The sequence below is a fragment of the Neofelis nebulosa genome, chromosome 12, assembly GCF_028018385.1.
Source record: "Neofelis nebulosa isolate mNeoNeb1 chromosome 12, mNeoNeb1.pri, whole genome shotgun sequence".
In the NCBI taxonomy this organism is placed as follows: domain Eukaryota; kingdom Metazoa; phylum Chordata; class Mammalia; order Carnivora; family Felidae; genus Neofelis; species Neofelis nebulosa.
The window spans coordinates 11,570,230-11,591,174 of NC_080793.1; the positions used below are offsets into that span (position 1 = coordinate 11,570,230).

The following is a 20,945-nucleotide window of genomic DNA, read 5'->3' on the forward strand; positions in this document are numbered from 1 at the left end:
AGTGAGTGCACGGGCGGGCGTTCAGTACACTCTTCTGTTTACTTTGTATATGTTTGAAATTGTTCAAAATAAAAAGCTTTTTATAGGATACGCCAGCCAGGGCTCCTCCCCAGTGAGTGGTGGAGAGCTAGTAAGGGTATTTGGGAGAAGCTGCTGGAACGGTTCGGAAGCACGTCTCTGGCTAGAGGCTCTCTGAGGCTGCTTCCAAAAATTGGCAGTGGTTCTCTCCTGCCCACGTGAGTGCCGTTCACTGGTGGAAAAATACCACACCCTGAGCGCACACTTCTGTCCTCTCCCTTAATCCCCCTGTGGCCCCAAACACTTCTAGGTCAGTCGCCTGATCTTCCAACTCAAAAAGTCCCCCCACCCCAACATCAGTCTCTGCCAGGAGCCTCTTCTGGGCTTCCCCTGCATCTGGAAACCCCGGTTCCAGCTACACTCGCACCCGGTCTGCTTCTGTAAGATCGTAGCCTGGGCCTGAATTGTCAAGGTGCCCCCCGCCACAGTGCCTGGCATGACAGGGGAATTGATACGGGTCCACTGGATTGGCTGAATTGCGATGAAGGTATCTTTGGGGCCCCCAAAACTGTGTGATCCTGGGCAAAACGCTTCTCCTTGGCTTCTCACTCCGTGAAATGGATGATAATCCCTGTCTCGTAAAGCTGTGGGGAGGACTCAGTGAGATCATGACTATAAAGGTGTGGCAAGTTGTGTGGCAAGATGGTCACCCCATGCAGAGCCAGCCTCTCCATCCTGGGGGTGGGGGGGGGGGTCCTGTAACCCCCTGGGATTCCCTCATGTTGGGAAGTGGCTGGCTGTTGTCACGTCCGTCTCCCAGAGAGCCCCGGGAGCCAGAGGGAGGGGCTGTTGGCCAGATAATCTCCATGCCCCCGGTCCCCAGTGCCCAGCACTGGGCCAAGGGGGGGGGGGGGGCAGAAGAAGGGAAAGGTGGAAAGGGAGAAATGAAGGGCCTACTGGCACGCTTACAGTCCCCAGGGGCCAGAGGGTCCAGGTGGCCCTCCCTGGGGCTTCCGCTGGCAGATGAAGCCTGACAGCCTCCACTCTTACAGCAGGACACACAGGTCACAGCAGCAAACACTTTCTCTCCAGAAAGTCCCATGTGGGACTCCAGCCTGAACACAAGGTGGGAAAGGGGGCCTGTCGGGCCCGCAGCCTGGGAGAGAAGAAGGGTGTCAGAGGCAGCTACCCGTAGCCCCCAGGACAAAGTTCCTGGTGTTCAAGGTTATCTGTGCTGAAATTTCACCCACCTGTCCAGGGACACCCCCACTGTTAAATCACTCTCCACTCCTGAATGTGCTCTGTGGCCTCTCGGCTGTGCCCTGGCTGTTTCCCCAGCCAGGAGTGCTCCCCTGCTCCCCTCCTCCACCCAGTCACATTTGGTTCATCCAAGTTTCCAGCTCAAATATCATCTCCTCCTCCCCACTTTGCAGGACGCTTCCTCACATCTCCTCCATGGCTCCCCCCCGTATTTGGTCAAATACAACATGTACACAAATACAGCACGTACACATGGGTCCTGACAATGTTCCTGTCAAGTGGATACCCTTGGCCCCATCTTACAGATTAAGACACTGAAGTTCAGAGTGGCTAAGTACCTTGCCAAAATTATTTCAAAGCAGAGAAGACTGTGGAAGATCTGCCCCAGACCTCCCCACTATGGGGAAAAGGAGACTCGGTGGGCTGGGACAGGATGGGGGGAAAGTCACAGCCGAGACCTCAGCTCCTGTAGGGTGCCTAACGACGATCTTGGGCATGCGTCCCAAGAACCGAGAGACTCCCCATATTCACAACAAGTGGGGAGCCCAGAGGGTCTTGGAGACGGTGCCTTGGTCTCCTCTGTGGCAGCATGAGGGGAGGTGGGGACAGTGCCCCAGAGCCACAGATGGCAGTGCTGAGAGGACCTCCTCCTTCAATCCCAGCACAGGTAGACCGAGCTGGACTGGCAGCCTCAGCGCCTTCCCCACTAAGCACCTGCCCTCCTATGACTGTCTCTCCCTCGGCCTGGGACTCTGTCTCCCTTCTCCCTCTCTGAGAGTCTCCCTTTGTCAGTCTCTAAGCGCCCTTCACTGTTTCTCTGGCTCTCTCTGTCTTGGCCTCTCTCAGCCTCCGAATCTGTCCCGGGGTCTGCCTTTATCTCTGAGGCTTCTCTTCTCAGTCTCTTTGTCTTGTCATCTGTCCTCTGTGCCTTGACACTCTGAATCTTGGCCCCCGTCTTTGTCTGTCTGCCTCTCTGCCTCTTCACTACTCTGCTGCTGTTTCTCTCTTTTCAAAGTCTGTCTATTGTTGATCCGTCTGTCTCTGCCTCCTGCCCCCTGTATGTTTGTCACTGTCCCTTTCTTTCTCTGTCACCCAGACTCTGCACTATCTCTCTGCCACCCTCCCTATCTCCCTGTCTCGAGCACTATCTTTCTGAGTCTCTGTGTGTGTGTCTCTCCCAGTCTCTGACTCTGGGGAAAGCAGTGTCTCCTCCACAGCGCCCCCATCCCTGGCCTGACAGCAGGCCCTGCTTCTAAAGCTGCTCCCATGCAGGGGGAGGGGGACCCCCGGGCATCATTCCAGGGTCTGCTCCATCTGGGTGGCAGTGCTGACAGACGAGATAGGGATCGGACTCGGCTCTGTCCGGGCCTGAGCAAGGGGGCACAACCAGGCTATGCGGGGGCGCCTGGGTGCCTGCAAACGTTTGCACGTGTGCACATCTGGGTTTGTGTGCGGGTCTCCCTGTGTGGGGTGGTCTGGGTGTCTGTCTAGATGTATTTGTGAGTGTCTGGGCCTGTTTATGTCTGTCTGCGAGCTTGTATGTGTGTCTGTATGTAGGGCTGTCTGGGTGTAAGCAGCCTCCATGAGCGTCTCCAGAGCGGACACGTGCGCTTGTCTGTGGGCACGTGTACAAGCCCCTGGGAGTACCTGGACTTGTATCTTGTGCTCCTCCAACACGCCAGGCCCCCTGCTCGCGTTCTCTCATGCAGCCATCCGTGCGGTGCAGATCCTATTACCCTGTCTGACAGAACTTGGGGTCTGGAGACAGATCTGGTTCAAATCCTGGCTTCGTCACCACTAGCCGCCTGACCTCAGGCAAGTTGGCTAATCCTGAACAATCCTGAATTCATTCAGCAGAAATGTATCGATCGAAACCAGATAAAACTAATCCATGGTGCTAGAAGTCAGGATAGGAGCTACCTTGGGAGGGGTTCACAGCGGGGAGGCCCAAGGGAGCCTTTTGGGTGCTGTCGATGTCCTATATCTTGATCTGGGTGGTGTTTGCATGGTTGTTGTTCTTTTAGAAAACATTAATCAAGCTGTTCGTTTCAGATGTGGGCACTTTATGTACATTATACATCAACAGAATAGTTTACAAAAACTTACTGAGCTCCTGCCGTTTTCCAGGCACTCAACAGCAATAACCGCAGCAGTGTTTGTGAGTGTGTTTTTAACATTTCGGGAAGTGAGTCAGTCCAGGCTTTAAGCACTCCCAACCCATTCCTCCCCAATCCTGTCCCCACCAGGATGGCACAGGGAGGACAGGGGAGACCCCAGTCCTGGGCTGGATTGTTCCCCTGCCCAATCTCTCCTGGCTGTTTTCTCCTGAGGGCAGCTTTGATTTTCCCTCTGGATTTTCACATTGGCAGGCCACTAAGGGACATTTTGCTAGGTAACTGCTGGCATTCGATGAAGCTGGGAACAAAATGCTCTGCAGCAGGGCTCAGAGCAAGAAATCAGGGATGTAAGATGCCCAGTGGACAGATACCACACCCGCTTGATGCATCCGGCAATGACAGGCGATGCCTGGATACACACATGCCTGCTCTCCACCTGCAACATCCTTATGAGTCATGTCTGTGACCCAGTAAGAGATAGTGGGCCTCTACTATATGCCAGGCCCTTTGCTGGGCCCTTCAACACACCTTGCCTCGTCCTCACTAGAACTATTTATAAAGGTCACTATCTTCATCTTCCAGCTGAGGAAATGGAGGCCCACAGAGGTAAAGTGACTTCCCTCAGCTCACACTGCAACAGGAGAGACTCCAGCCTCATTCCGCCTGTCGCTAATCCTCTGTCCTCCCTGGATGTGTCTTTTCTGTGGGTTTCTGAGGTTGCCTGAAGCCTTAATAAAGGAGCTAAATTCATTTGCTTCTGCCCTCTAGGCAAATGATTTATTGACTTAATGAATTATTTTTTATTCATTAGGAAAACTGGAGTTTAAGCTGCCCTTTGGTGACAGGGTTCACTCCTAATAGGGATAGGCCTTCCTCGTTGCCTGAACCACCCTCCCAGCCCAAAGAAGAGCAGAAAAGGCAGATGTGATGACCTTTGACTTCTGTATTCAGCAGGATGTACATAATATTTGAAATGAATGAACTAATGATATACTTTGTGGACATACTCTCCACTCAGCACCTATGGCACCATGTTAAGATGATCTCTTCTGGGGCGCCTGGGTGTCTCAGTCGGTTAAGCATCTGATTCTTGGTTTTGGCTCAGGTCGCGATCTCATGGTTCGTGAGTTTGAGCCCCATATAGGGCTCCACTCTGACAGCACGGAGTCTGCTTGGGATTCTCTCTCTCTCTCTCTCTCTGCCCTTCCCCTGCTCGCTTTCTCTCAAAAATTAATAAATAAACTTAAAAAAAAAAAGATGATCTCTTCTGTCTCTGCCTCCACTCTAAATTCCTTGATGGCAGGGCCTGTACGGACTTCGTCTCTGGATCCAAATTTCTGGCATTCCAAAGCCTGGCACAGAAGAAGGGGCCCCATGCACATTAAAAATAAATATTATAGATAAATAAGGGTAGACCCCGGATATACGTCTGGACTTCAGTAAGACGGTTAAGTCCTGTGAATTTCACACCCAACTAAACGGCAGTGACACCAACTAGTTTCAATAAGTGGTTTTATTACTGGTTAGATTTTACAAATTCTGATATTCGAACAGACTTCCACCTTAAAATTCTAAAACAACAAAGCGACCGTTGGAGGGGGTTTGATTTTTCTTTTTTTTTTTTTTTTCTTTTTTTAGGACTATTCAAAGTAACAAACTTTTTTTTTTGTTTTTTTTTGTTTTTGTTTTTGTTTTTGTTTTTTTTTGCATTTTTGCTCTGGTCATAAATATACAGAGAGAAAAAGAGGGAGAGAAAAATGAACAAGTCATCCAAAGTATGGACATAAAACAGTATTCCTAAGGCACGTGGCAGTCTTTGAAAATACAGAAGCTCTAGCCAACTTAAATTATTTGTTGTTTTTCCTCGCTCAGTCCACAAAACTGTACAGTGACACAAATGTTGTGTTGCAGATAGATTTTCCAAGTAACTCCTCAATCCACACCGCTGCATTAGCCGGACGCACAATTTTTTCTTCCTCTGTTTCCAGGCGAGATCCTAAAATGTGGTTAGTTAGTTGCTCAAAGCCTCTATTTTAAAATACACTTGGAATTCAACTAAAGATAATTTCTTTTTTAAAGAAATTGTGGGGCGGGGGGCAGGGGTGGGGAGGGCGTGAGTCACTAGAAAAGGTTGGTGAGAGTCGTTTGTGAGGGGCTGTGAGGCTCATGGCCCTCCAGGTTGCCAGGCACAGAAGTTAAGACTGACGTCACAGTTGGCAGGGCGGGGCTAGTCAAGTCTGTGAGGGTGGTGGGCGTGCTGGAGGGGCTGAGCGAGGCATTGGAGAGCTCCGAGGCTGGCCCCGAAGGCGTCCCGGTCTGCAACGCTGCCTCCGTAGACTTGTCCACACCCGTGTTTTCCTGCCGTAAGAGGTTGCGCCTGAACTTGGCCCTGGCGTTCTGAAACCAGACCTGCGTGGGGCAAGAGAGAGAGAGAGAGAAGGACTGGTTAGGGGAAGAGAGGCAGGGACTGGAGAGTAGCAGAGCATTCCCCAGGGATGCTAATCTGGGTTTTCGGGGGAGGGGGGGATTAAAAAATTGGGCTGGCAATGTTTTGCTCTTCATAAAATAAAATTGCCTTTGCCCTAATTGGCTATTACTGGGTTTCCCTTTCTGTTAGAAGGTTCTAGAGCTAAACAACATGGTAGGCACTAGCCATAGGTGGCTACTGAGCACTTGAAATATGTATGACTAGGGGGCGTCTGGGTGGTGCAGTCGGTTAAATGTTCAGACTCTTGATCTCAGCTTGGGTCATGATCTCATGGTTCTGTGGGTTCGAGTCCCACATAGGGCTCTGTGCTGATGGCGGGGAGCCTGCTTGGGATTCTATCTCTCCTTCTCTCTGTCCCTCCCCTGCTTGTACTCTCTCTCTCTCTCTCTCTCAAAATAAATAAATAAACTTAAAAAAAAAAAGTATGACTAGCCAAAAAGTGGCTCCTTTGTAGATGGAAACACAGAATTACATTGGAAGATTCAGTATGAAAAAAAGAAGGTAGGATATCTCAATAATAATGTTTCTACCTGTTATATGTTGAAATGATAATATTTTGGATATATTGGGCTAAATGAAATATATTCTTAAAATTAATTTTATCAGCTTCTTTTTGTGTTTTGAATGTAGCTGCTAAAAAATTTAACATTTTTTTTTAACATTTATTTATTTTTGAGAGAGAGAGCATGAGCAGAGGAGGGGAAGAGAGAGAGGGAGACACAGAATCTGAAGCAGGCTCCAGGCTCTGAGCTGTCAGCCCAGAGCCTGACATGGGGCTCAAACCCACAAACCATGAGATCATGACGTGAGCTGAAGTTGGCCACTTACCCAACTGAGCCACCCAGACAACCCCCTTTTTTTTTTTTTTTTAATAAATTTTTAAATGGAAAATTACATACGTGGCTCACGTTGCATTTCTATTTGACAGCACTGTTCTGGAAGATGTGCACAAATCAAATCTTGATCATTGTTCACAATGGTTGAGAGATTTTTTTTTCCCCCTTGAAAGTCACCGTTAAGCAGGTAACAGAGGGGCACCTGGGTGGCTCAGTGGATTAAGCATCTGACTCTTGTCTTCTGCTCCGGTCATGATCTCATGGTTTGTGGATTGTAGCCCCACATGGCACTACCAGTGCCGAGCCTGCTTGGGATTCTCTCTCTCCCTGCCCCTTCCCTGCTTGCGTTTGCTCTCTCTCTCTCTGCCCCTCCTCCGCTCTCTCTCTTTCTTTTGCAAAAATAAATAAACATTAAAAATTTTTTTTAAAAAGAACTGAGCTTGGTATGAAAAGAATACCAAAGAGAAAGAATAAGGGTTTATTTTCATTTTTCCTTGGGCACAGACACACACACACACAAACACACACACCCATCCACGTCCATACCTTTGCACACAAGCCTGTTCGCTCTCAGGAAGACATGTGTGGAAACTCATCTCCACAGCACCCCCTCCCCCAACTATGGCCACCTGTCTAATTGCACAGAGAGATCTAGCTGTACCCAGAGGTCCTCAGAGTACTTTGAGAGAGGCCTAGGAAATCCAGGCCACCGTGGGGCTGGTGGGGGGGGGGGGGAGGGGGGGTTGTGTCTCCTAAAGAAAAAAGCCTGAAAGGCAGGGCCCCTTCACTTCCCTTTGTATGAGAAAAACACCCGCCAGAAGCCTCCCCATAAAACAAAGGGCCTTAGAGAATTCTACGGATTCTGGGGTGTCCAGTTGCATATTTCCAGATGTGCCTGCATCTGCCTGTCTTCCCAGTGTCTCAGGCAGGGGTGGGAAGACCTCACCCCTGGCCCCACCTTCCCCTGGGGACCACCCCACGACTTGGGCCTATGGTGTCAAACTAGCCTTTTTAGTTGCCTGATAAGATTTGTGCTCATTTAAAAAGCACATCCAGGAGAATCCTGGGGTAAGGAGAGAGACTTGGACCCTGTGAAGTCAGGAAATAAAGCTCTTTCCCCAGCATGCTGGATCTTCCCGGGAAGAAAGCACATTTTCCCCTGGCCTTCTGCCCAAAGCAAGCCCATCACCTCTTCTGGAGGTTTGCAGATAAGTATAGTGCTTCTAAGACCACCCTCAACATGCTCCTCTTAGGGTAGGGAATCCTTCCCTGCCCAGCCTGCAGAAGTCTGCAGGAGTGAGACTGTCTCGCTGGCCCCAGGAATGGGTGATGGTAAAATGGATCAAGTCTGCAGAGGCCCTCAGGGACAAGAAGCGACTTCCCCAAAGTCTCATGGCCTCCGACAAGGCGAGAGCCTTGGGGCCACCCTTTGCCTCTGTCCTGGCCTGTGTGTGTCTCTCCAAGCAGTAGCTGGAGCAGGGAGCCCTGGGGGTGGGGTGCACGGCTCCCAGGTCCAGGGCTCTAAGCCCTCGGGAAGGGCTGGAACCAGTTAGCTGCCAGCTGTTTGCTCTTTCCTCTGCGTTGCCCCTAACAGTGATTTGTAAACAATGACACCATCTTCCACAACCGCCCTCTCTGCTTTACTGAATCTGAGGCGCTGGAAATCTGGCGGGTGAAAATCAACAACTCAACTAGAAGCGGGGTTGCTGTGGGGTTTGGTGTTGTGTTTTTCACCTGAAGCAGGGCTTCACCAGAATTCTCTCCTGACCATTTTACAAAGTCCCCTCCTGAGCGTTTTGCCGGGGCAGGGCCCCCTGTCTAAGTCCACTTCATGTCCTTGGGATGTGGTACAGGGACCGGCAAAGACTAAGATTCAATAATATGCATTGAATTAATAGCAATGATAGATAACATTTGTGGACCACCATGTCCCAGGCACCGTGCCACCCTCTAACATGCAGTCGTAGGTTATCTTCAAGATAAGCCAAGCATCCCCACTTTATAGATTTGAAACCAGACAGGCTCAGAGAGGTGAAGTCACTTGCCCAAGGTCACACAGAGGCCAAGCTGAGACTGGAATCCAGGAATATCTGCCATTAAGTCCATATGCTCCCTACCACATGATCCTGAGTCAGCAAATAAATGAATGAATGAATGAATGAATGAGTGAGTGAGTGAATGAGTGAATGAGCACAAAAGCAACTGTGGCGAGGTGGACAGAGCACCCGCTGCAGTTTCCAGTTCTGGTTCTGCTACTGACCAGTCCAGTGACCTTGTGCTAGTCCCTTACCTCTGGGTCTGCCTCGGTTTCCCTACCTGCACAACAAGAGGGTCGGACCACCCCCGCATGACCTCTATGGCCCTTGGGGTTCTGACAGTCTGGGATTTCCAGCAGGCGCGAGACGATCTGCCTCACCCACCCGTCTTCTTAAACTGGCAGCCCCTTTTCTTCATCCACGAGGGGTGCCTTCGCCTGGTGCCCAGGGGACCCCCAGTAAGTCCTGGGTGAATGAAGAAGCCCACACTACCGCATGCCCCTCCTCAGGCACCCACTGGCCCTGCACGCTGTGTTTTGACTCACAAATTCCCTTCCTTAAGATTCTTTCATCAAGGGGACCAAGGGAGTAAGTGAAAAACCCGTTTTGGCTCACAAATCCCTTTCTAGGTCACTAAGGGAACCAGCCCAACGACAAAAGCTTTATGCCCAAAGATGTCCATTGTGGCATTAAAAAAAAAAAAAAAAAAAAGATTTTATTTTTAAGTAATCTCCACACCCAATGTGGGACTCAAACCCACAACCCCGGAGATCAAGAGTTGTGTGCTCCACTGACCGAGCCAGCCGGGCACCGTTCCCCCTCCCACCCACCCCCCCCCCCCGCTTTATTAACATTTCATTTTTCCATTGTGGTATTTTTAAATAACATCAACTAATGGCCGCGTGCAAAGTGTCCAACCAGATGGGGCAAGTGGAAATCATGACACAGACACTCCATGCAGTTGCAGGGGTAATGTCTTATGATGAATGTTATATGAGGAAAAAAAAGAATAAAGAGGCTATGTCTTGGGGAGCCCGGCTGGCTGGCTCGGTCGGTGAAGTGTGCGACTCTTGATCTCGGGGTTGAGAGTTCAAGCCTCGCTTTGGGTGTAGAGATTACTTAAAAACAAAAGCTTAAAAAAAAGAGAGAGAGAATTTGTCCTCTGGTACAGCAACTTCATAAAGAAAGTAATGACGACAAATAATATTCACTCACTAAGTAGCAGGCATTGTCTAAGGAGAGTTTTAAGCATTTCACACATAGTAACTCATTAGTGCTTTACAAGGTGAGCGCTAACATTATTTTTTTTTTTAGGTTTATTTACTTTGAGGGGTGCCTCAGTAGCTCAGTCAGTTGAACGTCCGACTTCGGCTCAAGTCATGATCTTGCGGCTCACGGGTTTGAGCCCCGTGTTGGGCTCTGTGCTGACAACTCAGAGCCTGGAGCCTGCTTTGGATTCTGTGTCTCCCTCTCTCTCTGCCCCTCCCCTGCTCGTGCTCTGTCTCTCTCTGTCTCTCAAAAAATAAAATAAAAAACCTGAGAGAATCCCAAGTAGGCTCCTCGCTGTCAGCACAGAGCCCGAGGCGGGTTCAAACTCACAGAACCGAGAGATCATGACCTGAGCCGAAATCAGGAGTCAGACACTTAAACGACTGAGCCACGCGGGCGCCCCACAAGTGAGCGCTAACACGATTGCCATTTGCAATTCTTTGTTGCACATCTGTCTCCCTTCTGGATTGGAGTTCCAGCTCCAGCGGGTCCCATTCACCGTCTGGGTCACACCCCGCCCAGAACATGGCAGAAGGTCAGCGTAGAACAAATGGGTGGCCAGAGAAAAGCTAGCATTCTCGGTTCCTGTGTTCTCACACAAGTTAGTGACCACTAACCAGTCATCTGAAGAATGTTTTTAAGCTGTTGGTGGCTAAAATATATTTTCTGCCAAAGTCACACCAGGAAGCCCTAAGGAGACTTTCAGCCACCCAAATCAGTCAGCTCACCTCCCCCGTCCCGAAGCCTGGCCTACTCTGTCTTCCTGACCCTTCCCCAGGAAGGAAGAGGAACTGCTCAGACGGGCATCTATGTGCTGCAGGAAGGTCTGCAAGCATTTACAAAGCTTAAGGCCTTCGTGGACCTCTGTCCAAGGGACCATTCTCTCTGCCAGTGACCTCGCCCACTGGTAGAATGTGAGAATTGTGGTGGCCGTGCCGTGATGACAATTTTGAGCACTTTTTATGCATTTACGGCTTTACAGCAGGAAACATGCTTTGCTACCAAGACATGGCATCTATGACCCGCCCCTTCCCTTTCCTTCTCTCCACCTGTACCGCTGCATTCTACAGCTAGACCCAAGGCGGGAGGGCCACAGCCCTACACTGGGCGATGCTGGAAAGAGCTGTGGAATCAGACCGATCTAGGCTCGACTCCTGGCTTCCTCACTTACTAGCTGTGGGACTTAGGGCTAGGGTCCTAGTCTCTCTGAACCTCAGTTTCTTCATCTGCAAAATAAAGATAATTAAATTTTTTTATTGTGTATGAGAGGTAGGTTGACTGAACCCTACTGTATAAAAGTGTGTGTGAGGTCCATGTGCATTGAGTCCCTAATCTGTACTTTAAATTTTTTTTAATGTTTTTATTATTTTTTTTAACATTTATTCATTTTTTGATATAGAGAGACAGAGTATGAGCAGGGGAGAGGCAGAGAGAGAGGGAGATACAGAATCTGAAGCAGGATCCAGGCTCTGAACTGACAGCACAGAGCCCGACGTGGGGCTAGAACTCACGGACCGTGAGATCATGATCTGAGCTGAAGTTGGATGCTTAACCAACTGAGCCACCCAGGCACCCCATGTTTTTATTTATTTTTGACACAGAGAGAGAGAGAGAGCATGAGTGAGGTAGGGGCAGAGAGAGGGGGAGACAGAATTTGAAGCAGGCTCCAGGCTCCGAGCTGTCAGCACAGAGCCTGACGCGGGTCTCAAACTCACGAGCTGTGAGATGATGACCTGAACCGAAGTTGGACGCTCAACCAACTGAGCCACCCAGGAGCCCCCCTAATCTGTACTTTATACATTACACTTGAAGTCATCTCATTGGCTCCTTGCAAACACCCAGTGGGTATTAGTATCGTCTCCATTTTATAGCTGAGGCTGCTGGGGCCCAGAGAGGTTAAGTCACTTGCTCAATATTGCTCAGAAAGTAGGTGAGACAGCTGAGCCTGGACCTCACATCAACTGACTCCAAATTCCAGCAGGGTTACTGCATCCCAGGCCTCCCATATTGATGGTGCTTCTGCATTACAGATCCAGGAACAGCCCAGAAAACCTACACACACACACACACACACACACACACACACACACACACACACCCTATATCACTGACCTCTGGGAACACAGCCTCAATCTCAACCTGTCCCTGCCACACAGACTCTCTCCAAAGGGTGGAGGTTGACCACCACCTCCGCGGGGCCCCCAAGGCCTAGTACCATTAAGCTGGTGCAGACAAGTGATGAGGAACCATTTCATGGGCACCTACTTTGTAGCAGGCAGCACGCTGCCAACGCCTTCTCAATCCTCAGTTCTCAAGATACAAACTATTATTACCTTCATTTCGTAGATAAGTAGGCTCCAGGAGGAGATGTTAAAGTGCCTAAATCACACTGCTGGTAAGTCCAAAAGGATCTGAACCACTCTGTTACCTTCCAAAGCCACACCACCACCTGCGTGGCCCCAAACTGCCCTCACCCCGCCTCCCCCAGCTGGCCCAGCAGCAGTTAGAACCCCTGGGAGAGAGCCCCACCCTGCCAATGCCTGGCTCCTGAGACCTCCAGCAAATCACTTCATCTCGCTACTTCTTAAGCTTCTCATCTATAACATGGGCAGGAAAACATTAAGGGAAGGTAGATGAGTGGCTGGAAAGATAATATTTTGCAAACTGCTGCATAATCATGAACAGTTGTGCTTTAGGGACTATTAAGGATCAGTGCAAGAGACCTGGATGTCTGAGAAGAGGGAGAAAAGTGGTCTAGTATGCCCCCACTCCCAGCAACATACAGGCCCTACATGATCCTCCCACTCAGGAGCGGGCACTGCCGGGTTGGCTTAGTGGAGAAAGAGCTACATCCGTGCACCAGACAGGCCTGGATTTGGGTCCAGCTCTGCTACTTACTAGCAAAGTATGACTTGGGGCAAGTGGAAAGCATTTGGGCCTCAATGTTCTCATCTGTGCAGTGGGGAGGAGGTTATCATGATGCCTACCAGTGAGAACTCAATGAGCAAATGTATTTCACGGGCCTTTCAAAGTGCCTGACACACAGTAGTGCACTCAAACATTCATTGATTGGTAGACCCACCATGACTGTCCGTGCTCTTCTCTCTCAGCTAGTTCCATGTCCCTGGCTTTTCTGAGTCCCCATGGTAGAGGGGACACACAGGTGTGAGCAGGCCTGGCTCGGGATTGTAGGGGAGGAAGGCTCAGGGCAAGCATTCACCCAGGTCCCTCTGGTAAACCTTCCCTTAAACAAAGAACAGTTAGTTCTTCCTCTGGTCTCCAACAGAACGCCCCTCCCAACTATCACACTGCGGAGAAACCGAATGTGGGTCTGTCTCTATAGCTAATAGGTGAGTTTCTTCTGGGCCAGGACTGTGGTTCATTCATCTTTGTGTCTCCAAGGCCAATAGATATTGGCACCCCAAGGTGCCAATAGATATTTGGCCAGATGAAAAAATGAGAGATAACGATACTGGAAATCTGATTTGTTCCTAAATCAGGTAACCAAGCCTCTTGCCTGAAAGGCCAGCAGAGTGTGGCTCCTTATGCGGATTCAGACTCAACAATGGACACTTAGTCTCTATCATTTAGTCAGGATAACAGGGGGAGGTATATGTCCTAATGGTGCCCATTATATAGGTGAGAAAGCTATGGCTCAGAGAGGGTAACTAATTTGTTTAAAATGCACAGCCAGCGAGGGGCGCCTGGGTGGCGCAGTCGGTTAAGCGTCCGACTTCAGCCAGGTCACGATCTCGCGGTCCGTGAGTTCGAGCCCCGCGTCAGGCTCTGGGCTGATGGCTCGGAGCCTGGAGCCTGTTTCCAATTCTGTGTCTCCCTCTCTCTCTGCCCCTCCCCCGTTCATGCTCTGTCTCTCTCTGTCCCAAAAATAAATAAAAAACGTTGAAAAAAAAAATTAAAAAAAAAAAAAATGCACAGCCAGCGAGTGAGTAGAGGGACAGAACTGAACCCAGGCCCTCCTGAACCGAGCTCTCTGCTTGACTCCAAGTGCCTGCTCCTGTCCTGGCCTGATTCACCAAATGGCTCCCACCAACATGCCATAAGGGGCTCTAGAGAGGGGAAGGGACAAAGTATCCTAATAACCAGAGAAGAGGCTGATGACCAGATTCGCCCAGGGCTGAGGAATGGCGCTGGGGAGGGGGGGGGGGGGGGGTAGGGGGTGGTGCCAAGAAGGGTCCCCAGACCTAACCCAAGAAGGTAAAGTCCAAGGGAAATGGACAAGGGGGAATCTGAGACCCAGTCAGGCGCAGCAACGTCCTCGCCCCTTCTCAAGCCCAGGCCAGAGGGACCCCTCAGACAAAAGGGACGCAAGGAGGGGAGCGTCCCACAAGGAGCAGAGCCCCGGAGGTAGGGGGCGGGCCCAGAGAGGCGCATCGGCGCCCCATTGGCCAGCACTCAACTCCCTCAGCTACGTCATTGAGCCCTCCAGACACCGGCTCCCCTCGCGTTGCGCAGGGGTGCAGGCCCGACTACAGGAATCTACCAACCAGCGCCCCAGTCACAGTCCATCCCGCGCAGCCATCACACCCAAAATGCTCCCCCCCCCCCCATGACATACTCGCAGGAGATCTTAGGGTGACTGCGTAGCCCTTGGTTTCCATTATCGTCATTCTCACTACACACACCCCCACCCCCGCAGTGTTGCAGTCCCCCAGCCCTAAGTCCCCAACCACCTGGGGCTGGAGGGGGAGATCAGACTGGCCTGGACTTGAATCTCAGTACCTCCCCTCCAGTTGTGAGACTCTGGTCAGATCTTCCTCTCTCGATTTCCTCCCCGCCAAATGTAAATTGCTCTCCCCACAGCCACAGGTTCTAAAGAATAAACTGGTTACACTGTGCTATAAAGAAAGATGCTGTCCCACCTTATCACTGTACAGATGGGAAAACTGAAGTCCAGTGACCAGAAGAATCGTTCCTGCTACTTAATACCAGTTGACTTATTAACCTAGCTCATGTTATTCTTAGCTACCATCCACTGAGCAGGTAAGCGTCAGCTACCGTGGTGGACACTTCCTCATCTCAATGGCTCCTCAAATAAGCCTGCAGCGAGATAATTTCTTGTGTCCGTTTCACATATGAGGGAACTGAGGCCCAGAGGGGTTAAATGATTTGCCCAGGACTGTGAAACAAGTAACAGGAAGAGCTAAAGATTTGAGAAGTGCTAGTCCAAATCCCTGCCATGAATCTGGGTCAAACAGGAGCCTGGAACTCCCCAAACTGGGCTTCTTAACGTCTCTGAGGTAGGGACAGGACCTTCGAAGTCTAGGGAAAGCTCTGGATCCTCTATCCGGAAAGCGCCCTCACATATAAGTGCAATTCTGCGCAGTTTCAGAGGTGCCCATCTGCCTCCAGCTCCCTGCAGGCAGATAAGCCTCCCGGGCCCACCCAGGGGATCAGCCCACACCCCCCCCCCAACCTTGCTTCTGGGAGAGTCTAAGAAACAACAAAGAGACAGAAGAAAAATCTAGAGAAAGAAAGAGAAACTGGAGACGGCAAGTCAGGAAAAGAAGCAGAAGGAGGAAAGAGCTAACGGCAATTAGCTTGGACAGCCATCCTGGGATGCGCTGCGTTTATCTGAAATGCTTGAACCTTTTACTACATGAACATATTTGAGTGTCACTCTAGTAATAAAGAGCAACTAAGAAGTGTTTACAAGAAAGAAAGAGGCTGAGTGTAGAGACAAAGAGGAAGAGGGACACATACACAAAATAGAAAGATTAGACAAAAAATTGGAAGAGAAGAGGAAAAGTTAGAAAGAAAAAAAATCCCTGAAATACAGCTAGAGTCTGAGGAGGTAGAGAAAGGGTAGAGAATGACAAAGAGAAGGGCACACATAGAAGGGAAGGTCCTTCCAAAGCCCATGGCAGCTACGGGGTTCCGCCGCAGGCCCTGCAGGCCCCGGGTGCCCCCGCCCTCAGCCCCTGTCCCGGCCCAGCTGACCTGGAGGACCCGTTTGGTGAGGCCCGTCTTTTGCGCAAGCTGCTTCAAGTCCTTGGCGTCGGGGTTGTGGTTAATGGCAAAGTAAGACTTCATGGTCCGAAGCTGGTGGTGCTTGAAGGAGGTGCGCATGCGCTTTGTCTTCTGGCTGCTCGGGTAGGGCTGGTCGCGGTCCAGGTGCTCCGCGTCGTTCTCGTTGCAGCTCAGCGCTGGGGAGGGGACGCAGAGGCGGCGGGTGAACCTCCTGACCTGCCCCCTACACCGCCCCACCTGCCACCAAATGTTTCTAGCCGCAGGACCACACAGCGTGAACTGTACCGCGATGAGGTGAAAATATCATCCCCATCTTCTAGATCTATAGGAGAATCTGAGGCTCCCCGACAGCCACCTGCCCGAGTCACTCAGCTAGGAAATGGCGGGATTCAAACCCAGCTCTAAGAGAATCCAAAAACCATTCTGTGCCATCGTGTCAGAATAATAACAACCAACAGCTACAACTTGTTGATGGCTATTCGACTCCAGATGGATGATGTGCGTAAAGGCTTTATATATTTTCACTGAATCCTTAAAACAACTCTAAGAGCCTAGCATTATTTCCTCCTTTTTACAAACGTTGATTAGAAACGGGAGTCACTTGACTTGAATACAGAGCAGTGTTCAGGACTCCCGCGCCCACACTCTTCCTGTTTCCCCCTGCACTCTCTAAGGAGGGAGGCTGTCTCCCCCCCACCCCCCACAGTGTCCGGCACCCGGCACCTGAAAGTGGATGACTGACTGACATCTCTCCACTCACCCTGATTTCACCCTCATTGGTTCCCCAAACCAGAAGTTCTGGATGACACTGGGCCGCCGGCACTGGGCTAAGGTCGGAAATTGTATCTTGCAGTTTAATCCTCATCCTCACCACTGCCCTGGGAAGTACTTGTTTTCCAGTTATACAAATGGGCTGAAGGGGCCAGAGAGGTTAAGCGATCTCTAGAAATCTCACGGAGTGGTAGCATTCTAACCCGAAAGAGAAGGAAGTTGGAGGAAGAAATTGACATGTATCTGACACCCAGGGTATGCTTTTGGCTTTACATACATCATAGGGCCTTCACTACTGCTCCAAGATGTGGCTACTGCTTTTCATCCCATTTTTGAGATGAGGAAACTCCTGCGAAGGGAAATGAAGCCATGTGTACACAGCCACACCACTGGTAAGGGCTGAGCCTAGATTCAGTATTGCAGTCCTTGCCCGTTTCCTTCCACCACGCCACAAAGGCAGGCAAAGATGACGCACGACTCTTTGGGGAGCCGGTCCCCATCCAGAAGGGGCCCAGCTGGGGCCTGGCTGCCAATGCCTGGAAGGCAATGGGGGTGAGGGACAGGGGTGGAAACCTAAGGCCTCAGAAAGTTGCTTGGTAACCTGGTGCCTGATGGGGACATCAAGAACTCCAAGATTCCTTCATCACATCCCCAGCCATCCTACATGTAAAGTCTTGGTTTGGGGAAAACCTCAGAGGAGATCAATTCAGTCCCCTTAAAGCGGACAACTGGGAATATGTCTTGTGCCCCATCACATGCCCGTAACAGAGCTGCTAGATTTAGCAAATAAAAATGCAGGACATCCAGTTAAATCTGAATTTCAGATAAACAATGAACAGTTTTTTAGTACGGCTCTAATTTTGCATGGGACATACCTCTACTGAAAAATTAATTTGCTGTTTACCTAAAATCCAAATATTGCATTGGATACAATTACACTAAAAAATTACTCATGTATTTAAAATTCAAATATTGCACTGGATACTCACACTAAAAAATGTATTTGTTGTTTACCTGAAATTCAAGTGTAACTGGATGTCCTGCATTTTATCTGGCAAAACCACTTCAGAAGTACTCCCGATCTCCTGGTGACCTACTCCACCCACTGCTCAGGTGGGGAACAGTCCCTTGCAGAAAGAATTTGCAAGATGCTGGTCTTGTCACAAACCTTGAAGCTGTCAGCAAGTGGCTACACTTCCTAAGCGTCCCTTCCCACATGCACCCAGGCACCCAAGTCCCCCACCAGGGCTGTACTCCCACTGAGAGCGCCCAGGGTGAAGAACGGGGGTCCAGCAATTTAAAAGGGATCAGAAAATGACTCCAAACAGAATCCATGGAAACTGCCCTGCCCCCACTGCAGGGAGCGACCCTCTCCTTGCCCCCAGTCCCCAGCTCCACGGGGGGGTGGGGCAGGCCTCCCCACGGGGGATCTCTGGGCCCATCCCTCTGCCCAGTCCCCGCCTGGGCCTTGCTGCTCTTAATGAGCTCCGTGGGGACCCCGGCGCCCCATTCACCCAAGGGACGTGCCCTGAGTGCGGCCTAGATGGGAGGAGGTGGTTTGGGGGAGGGAGACAGAAAGGGCACGGAAAGGAGAGAAAGACACAGAGGTAGAAAGACAGACAGAAGGGAGAGAGAGTAAAGGAGAGGGGGGAGGGAGAGGAGGTGGACAGGGCCAGGAAGAAAGAGAGGAGAGACGGAGGAAAAGGAAACAGTGGAGATGGGGAGAACCGGAGAGAGACAGCTACAAAGACAGAAAAAAAATCAGGAAAGACACAGAGAGAGCCTGAGGGGACAGCGAGGCCTGGAAAAAAAGGAGGACTGTGTGGTGGAGGGCCCAGGTTAAGGAACAGAATCCCGGATCTCAAGGAAACCAGGTCCCTTCGGGGAAGCGTATTCCAGAGCCGTTACTGGCCGGGGAGTGGCGAAAAGGGGAGAGAGGGGAAAAGAGGGGAGGGCAGAAAAGGAGCTGGCCCAAGATTGGGAGGCCGAGGTGGCCAGTGGCCCAGGCAGGGGGGCTGCGCTGGGGGAGTGAAAGCAGCCGGGAAGCAGCCGTTGGGTCCAGATTTGTCCGGTACCCCAGGCGCCCTCACTCCCACCTCCCTCCCCACGCCCCGGCTGGGTCGAGATTCCCCAAGATCGGATCCGGGGAGGAGCAAGGGGCTGAGGGGAGGGGGAGGAACAGGCTTTCTCTCTCCTTTTTTTTTTTTTTTTTCCTCTCAATTAGGCCGATTCAATGGAGCTAAAGAGCTCGTAAAATCATGAATAATTTACTCGTGATCTGTTATTAACCCATCGGGTTTCGAGCTCTTGTCGCTGGGACTGAACCTGTAATCAAATCTGACTTCGCCTCATTTTACTAAAGACGAGATTGTAGGTTCAATTGTCTAAATAATGGATTGGAATCAAATCAGTAATTACGCCGCCAGGCACACACACAAAAAGCTGGGGCTGGGGGAGGCCCGGGCGTCCGGCCGGTCCGCGCGGGACTCCCGCGGCCGTGGCTTACAAACCCCGGCTCAAAGTGCGCGGCTCGGGCCTCGTCCGCGCCCCGGCCCGCTGGCAACCCCGCTCAGGGGTTTCCTTCTGCCTCTGGGACCGGGGCTGCGCTCTCGGACCCGAGGGGCAGCCGGAGCAGGGCTGCCGCGGCCACCGCCCCGGAAGGACTTTCCGACCCTGCGGCCCCGCCGCTTTGGCTGCCCTTCCCCAGGCGGCGGGCTGGGCGCACCGACGGCCGTCCCTCCCCAGTCTGCCCGAGCTCGCCGCCCTGGAATAAGGTGCCGCCGCTCCGCCACCGGACTGGCCCACAGAGCGAAGGGCTTTGCAAGGGGTCGGTGTAGCTGGGCTCCCGGGTGTGGGACACTCACACCAGCAAGCTCGTGTCCTCAACGGTCAGAAACACGCACACACGCTCTTGCCCATACACACGACCCTCAGTGCACCCTCCACCCTCCACGGTGCCCTTTCCAGCCGCCCCACGGCCCACACTGCGGCCATTTCTCTCCTGCCCGGTGCGGGGAGAGGAGGAGAACGGCAGCCAGACCCGGGGAGGCCTGGCTGGGCCCGGCACGGCCAGGGAGGCGCCCCCTTTTCCCTACCCGGCCCCGGGAGCCCCGAATACGCGAGCGGCGCGGCCACCGCCGCCGGCGCGCCGTGTGCGGTTTCTTCCGCCTGAGTCAAGGCCAGAGACGCGCGCCGGGAGAGAGAAAAAGACCGGAACAGAGAAACCCAGACAAAAACACACAGAGGGAGAGAGACAGAGAGAAAGGGGGATCGAGAGAGTTGAAAGGTAAAAAAGAGAGAAGGGTCAAAGAAAAACAAAAAACAAAAACCGAGGAGATGGCATGGGTGGGGAATGCCTTGCAGTGGTGCCAGATCCCTTGAAACTCAGCCTCCAGCCACATCTTCTCGCTCGGTGCCGCCGGACCTCGCCAGCGAAGGCGGCAGAGCAGCAAGAAGCACAAATAAATTTCTGAAACTCTTCTGCCTTTCAATTCCAAACCCAGTTGCAAACCTGCCTACCTAGAAAAACATGATCCCACTCCCCACGCGCTCTGTGGCCGAGTCAGCCTGCTGCTTCCTACTGGGGGCCGACCCCATTTGATAAATAGACGTGGCTTTGTTTGTGGGGGGGGGGGGAGACCTGGCCTGGACCCGATTTAGTTTATTTTCAGGGTGCTGAGAGATGAAGGATGGAAGTTTTTGAGGGCCGGCATCTCCGGCAGAACCTTCGACAAATCTTTAATCTGCCGCCGCAGACCTGTCTGCGGCCACTTCACCATTTACCAGACTGGGGGCTGCATTTTCCTCCCAACTCCACACACTGAGACACATACACCCATCCATCTTCCAACAAGCAACTTCGCTGGATCGAACAGGGGACAACCCCCACCCCACCCTGCCCCTGGCTGAATTTTCCTCCCCAGCCAGCTCGGATTTTTAAAGATCAAAATAACCCTGACTTCCCCACGCTGCCCTCTCCCCCCAATCCTGGGTTTTTGTTTTGTTTTGTTTCCACTTGCGCATTAGACTAAGGGGAAAAGGAGGAAGAAAACAAAATCCCGGAATCCGATTCTGTCGCAAACGAAAGAAAGAAAATAATTGCAAATAAACTCTATCTAGTTCAGAAGCCCGGGGAGTCATAAACCTTTCCCGGCCTTGCAGA

At 51.5% G+C, this 20,945-nt stretch overlaps 1 protein-coding gene across 2 annotated transcripts in view; it reads right to left on the reverse strand.

The window, feature by feature from the left end:
- Nucleotides 1-4,890: 4,890 nt before the first annotated feature.
- Nucleotides 4,891-20,945, reverse strand: part of LHX2 (LIM homeobox 2) — a 32,589-nt gene continuing 16,534 nt past the window's right edge. For both annotated transcript variants that reach the window (XM_058694173.1, XM_058694172.1), the window contains exons 4-5: nt 15,983-16,188; nt 4,891-5,804 (exon numbers count right to left, since the gene is read on the reverse strand). In XM_058694173.1, coding sequence (XP_058550156.1) covers nt 5,517-5,804; nt 15,983-16,188 — 494 coding nt within the window. In that variant the 3' untranslated portion in view covers nt 4,891-5,516. The remainder of the gene's footprint in view (nt 5,805-15,982; nt 16,189-20,945) is intronic.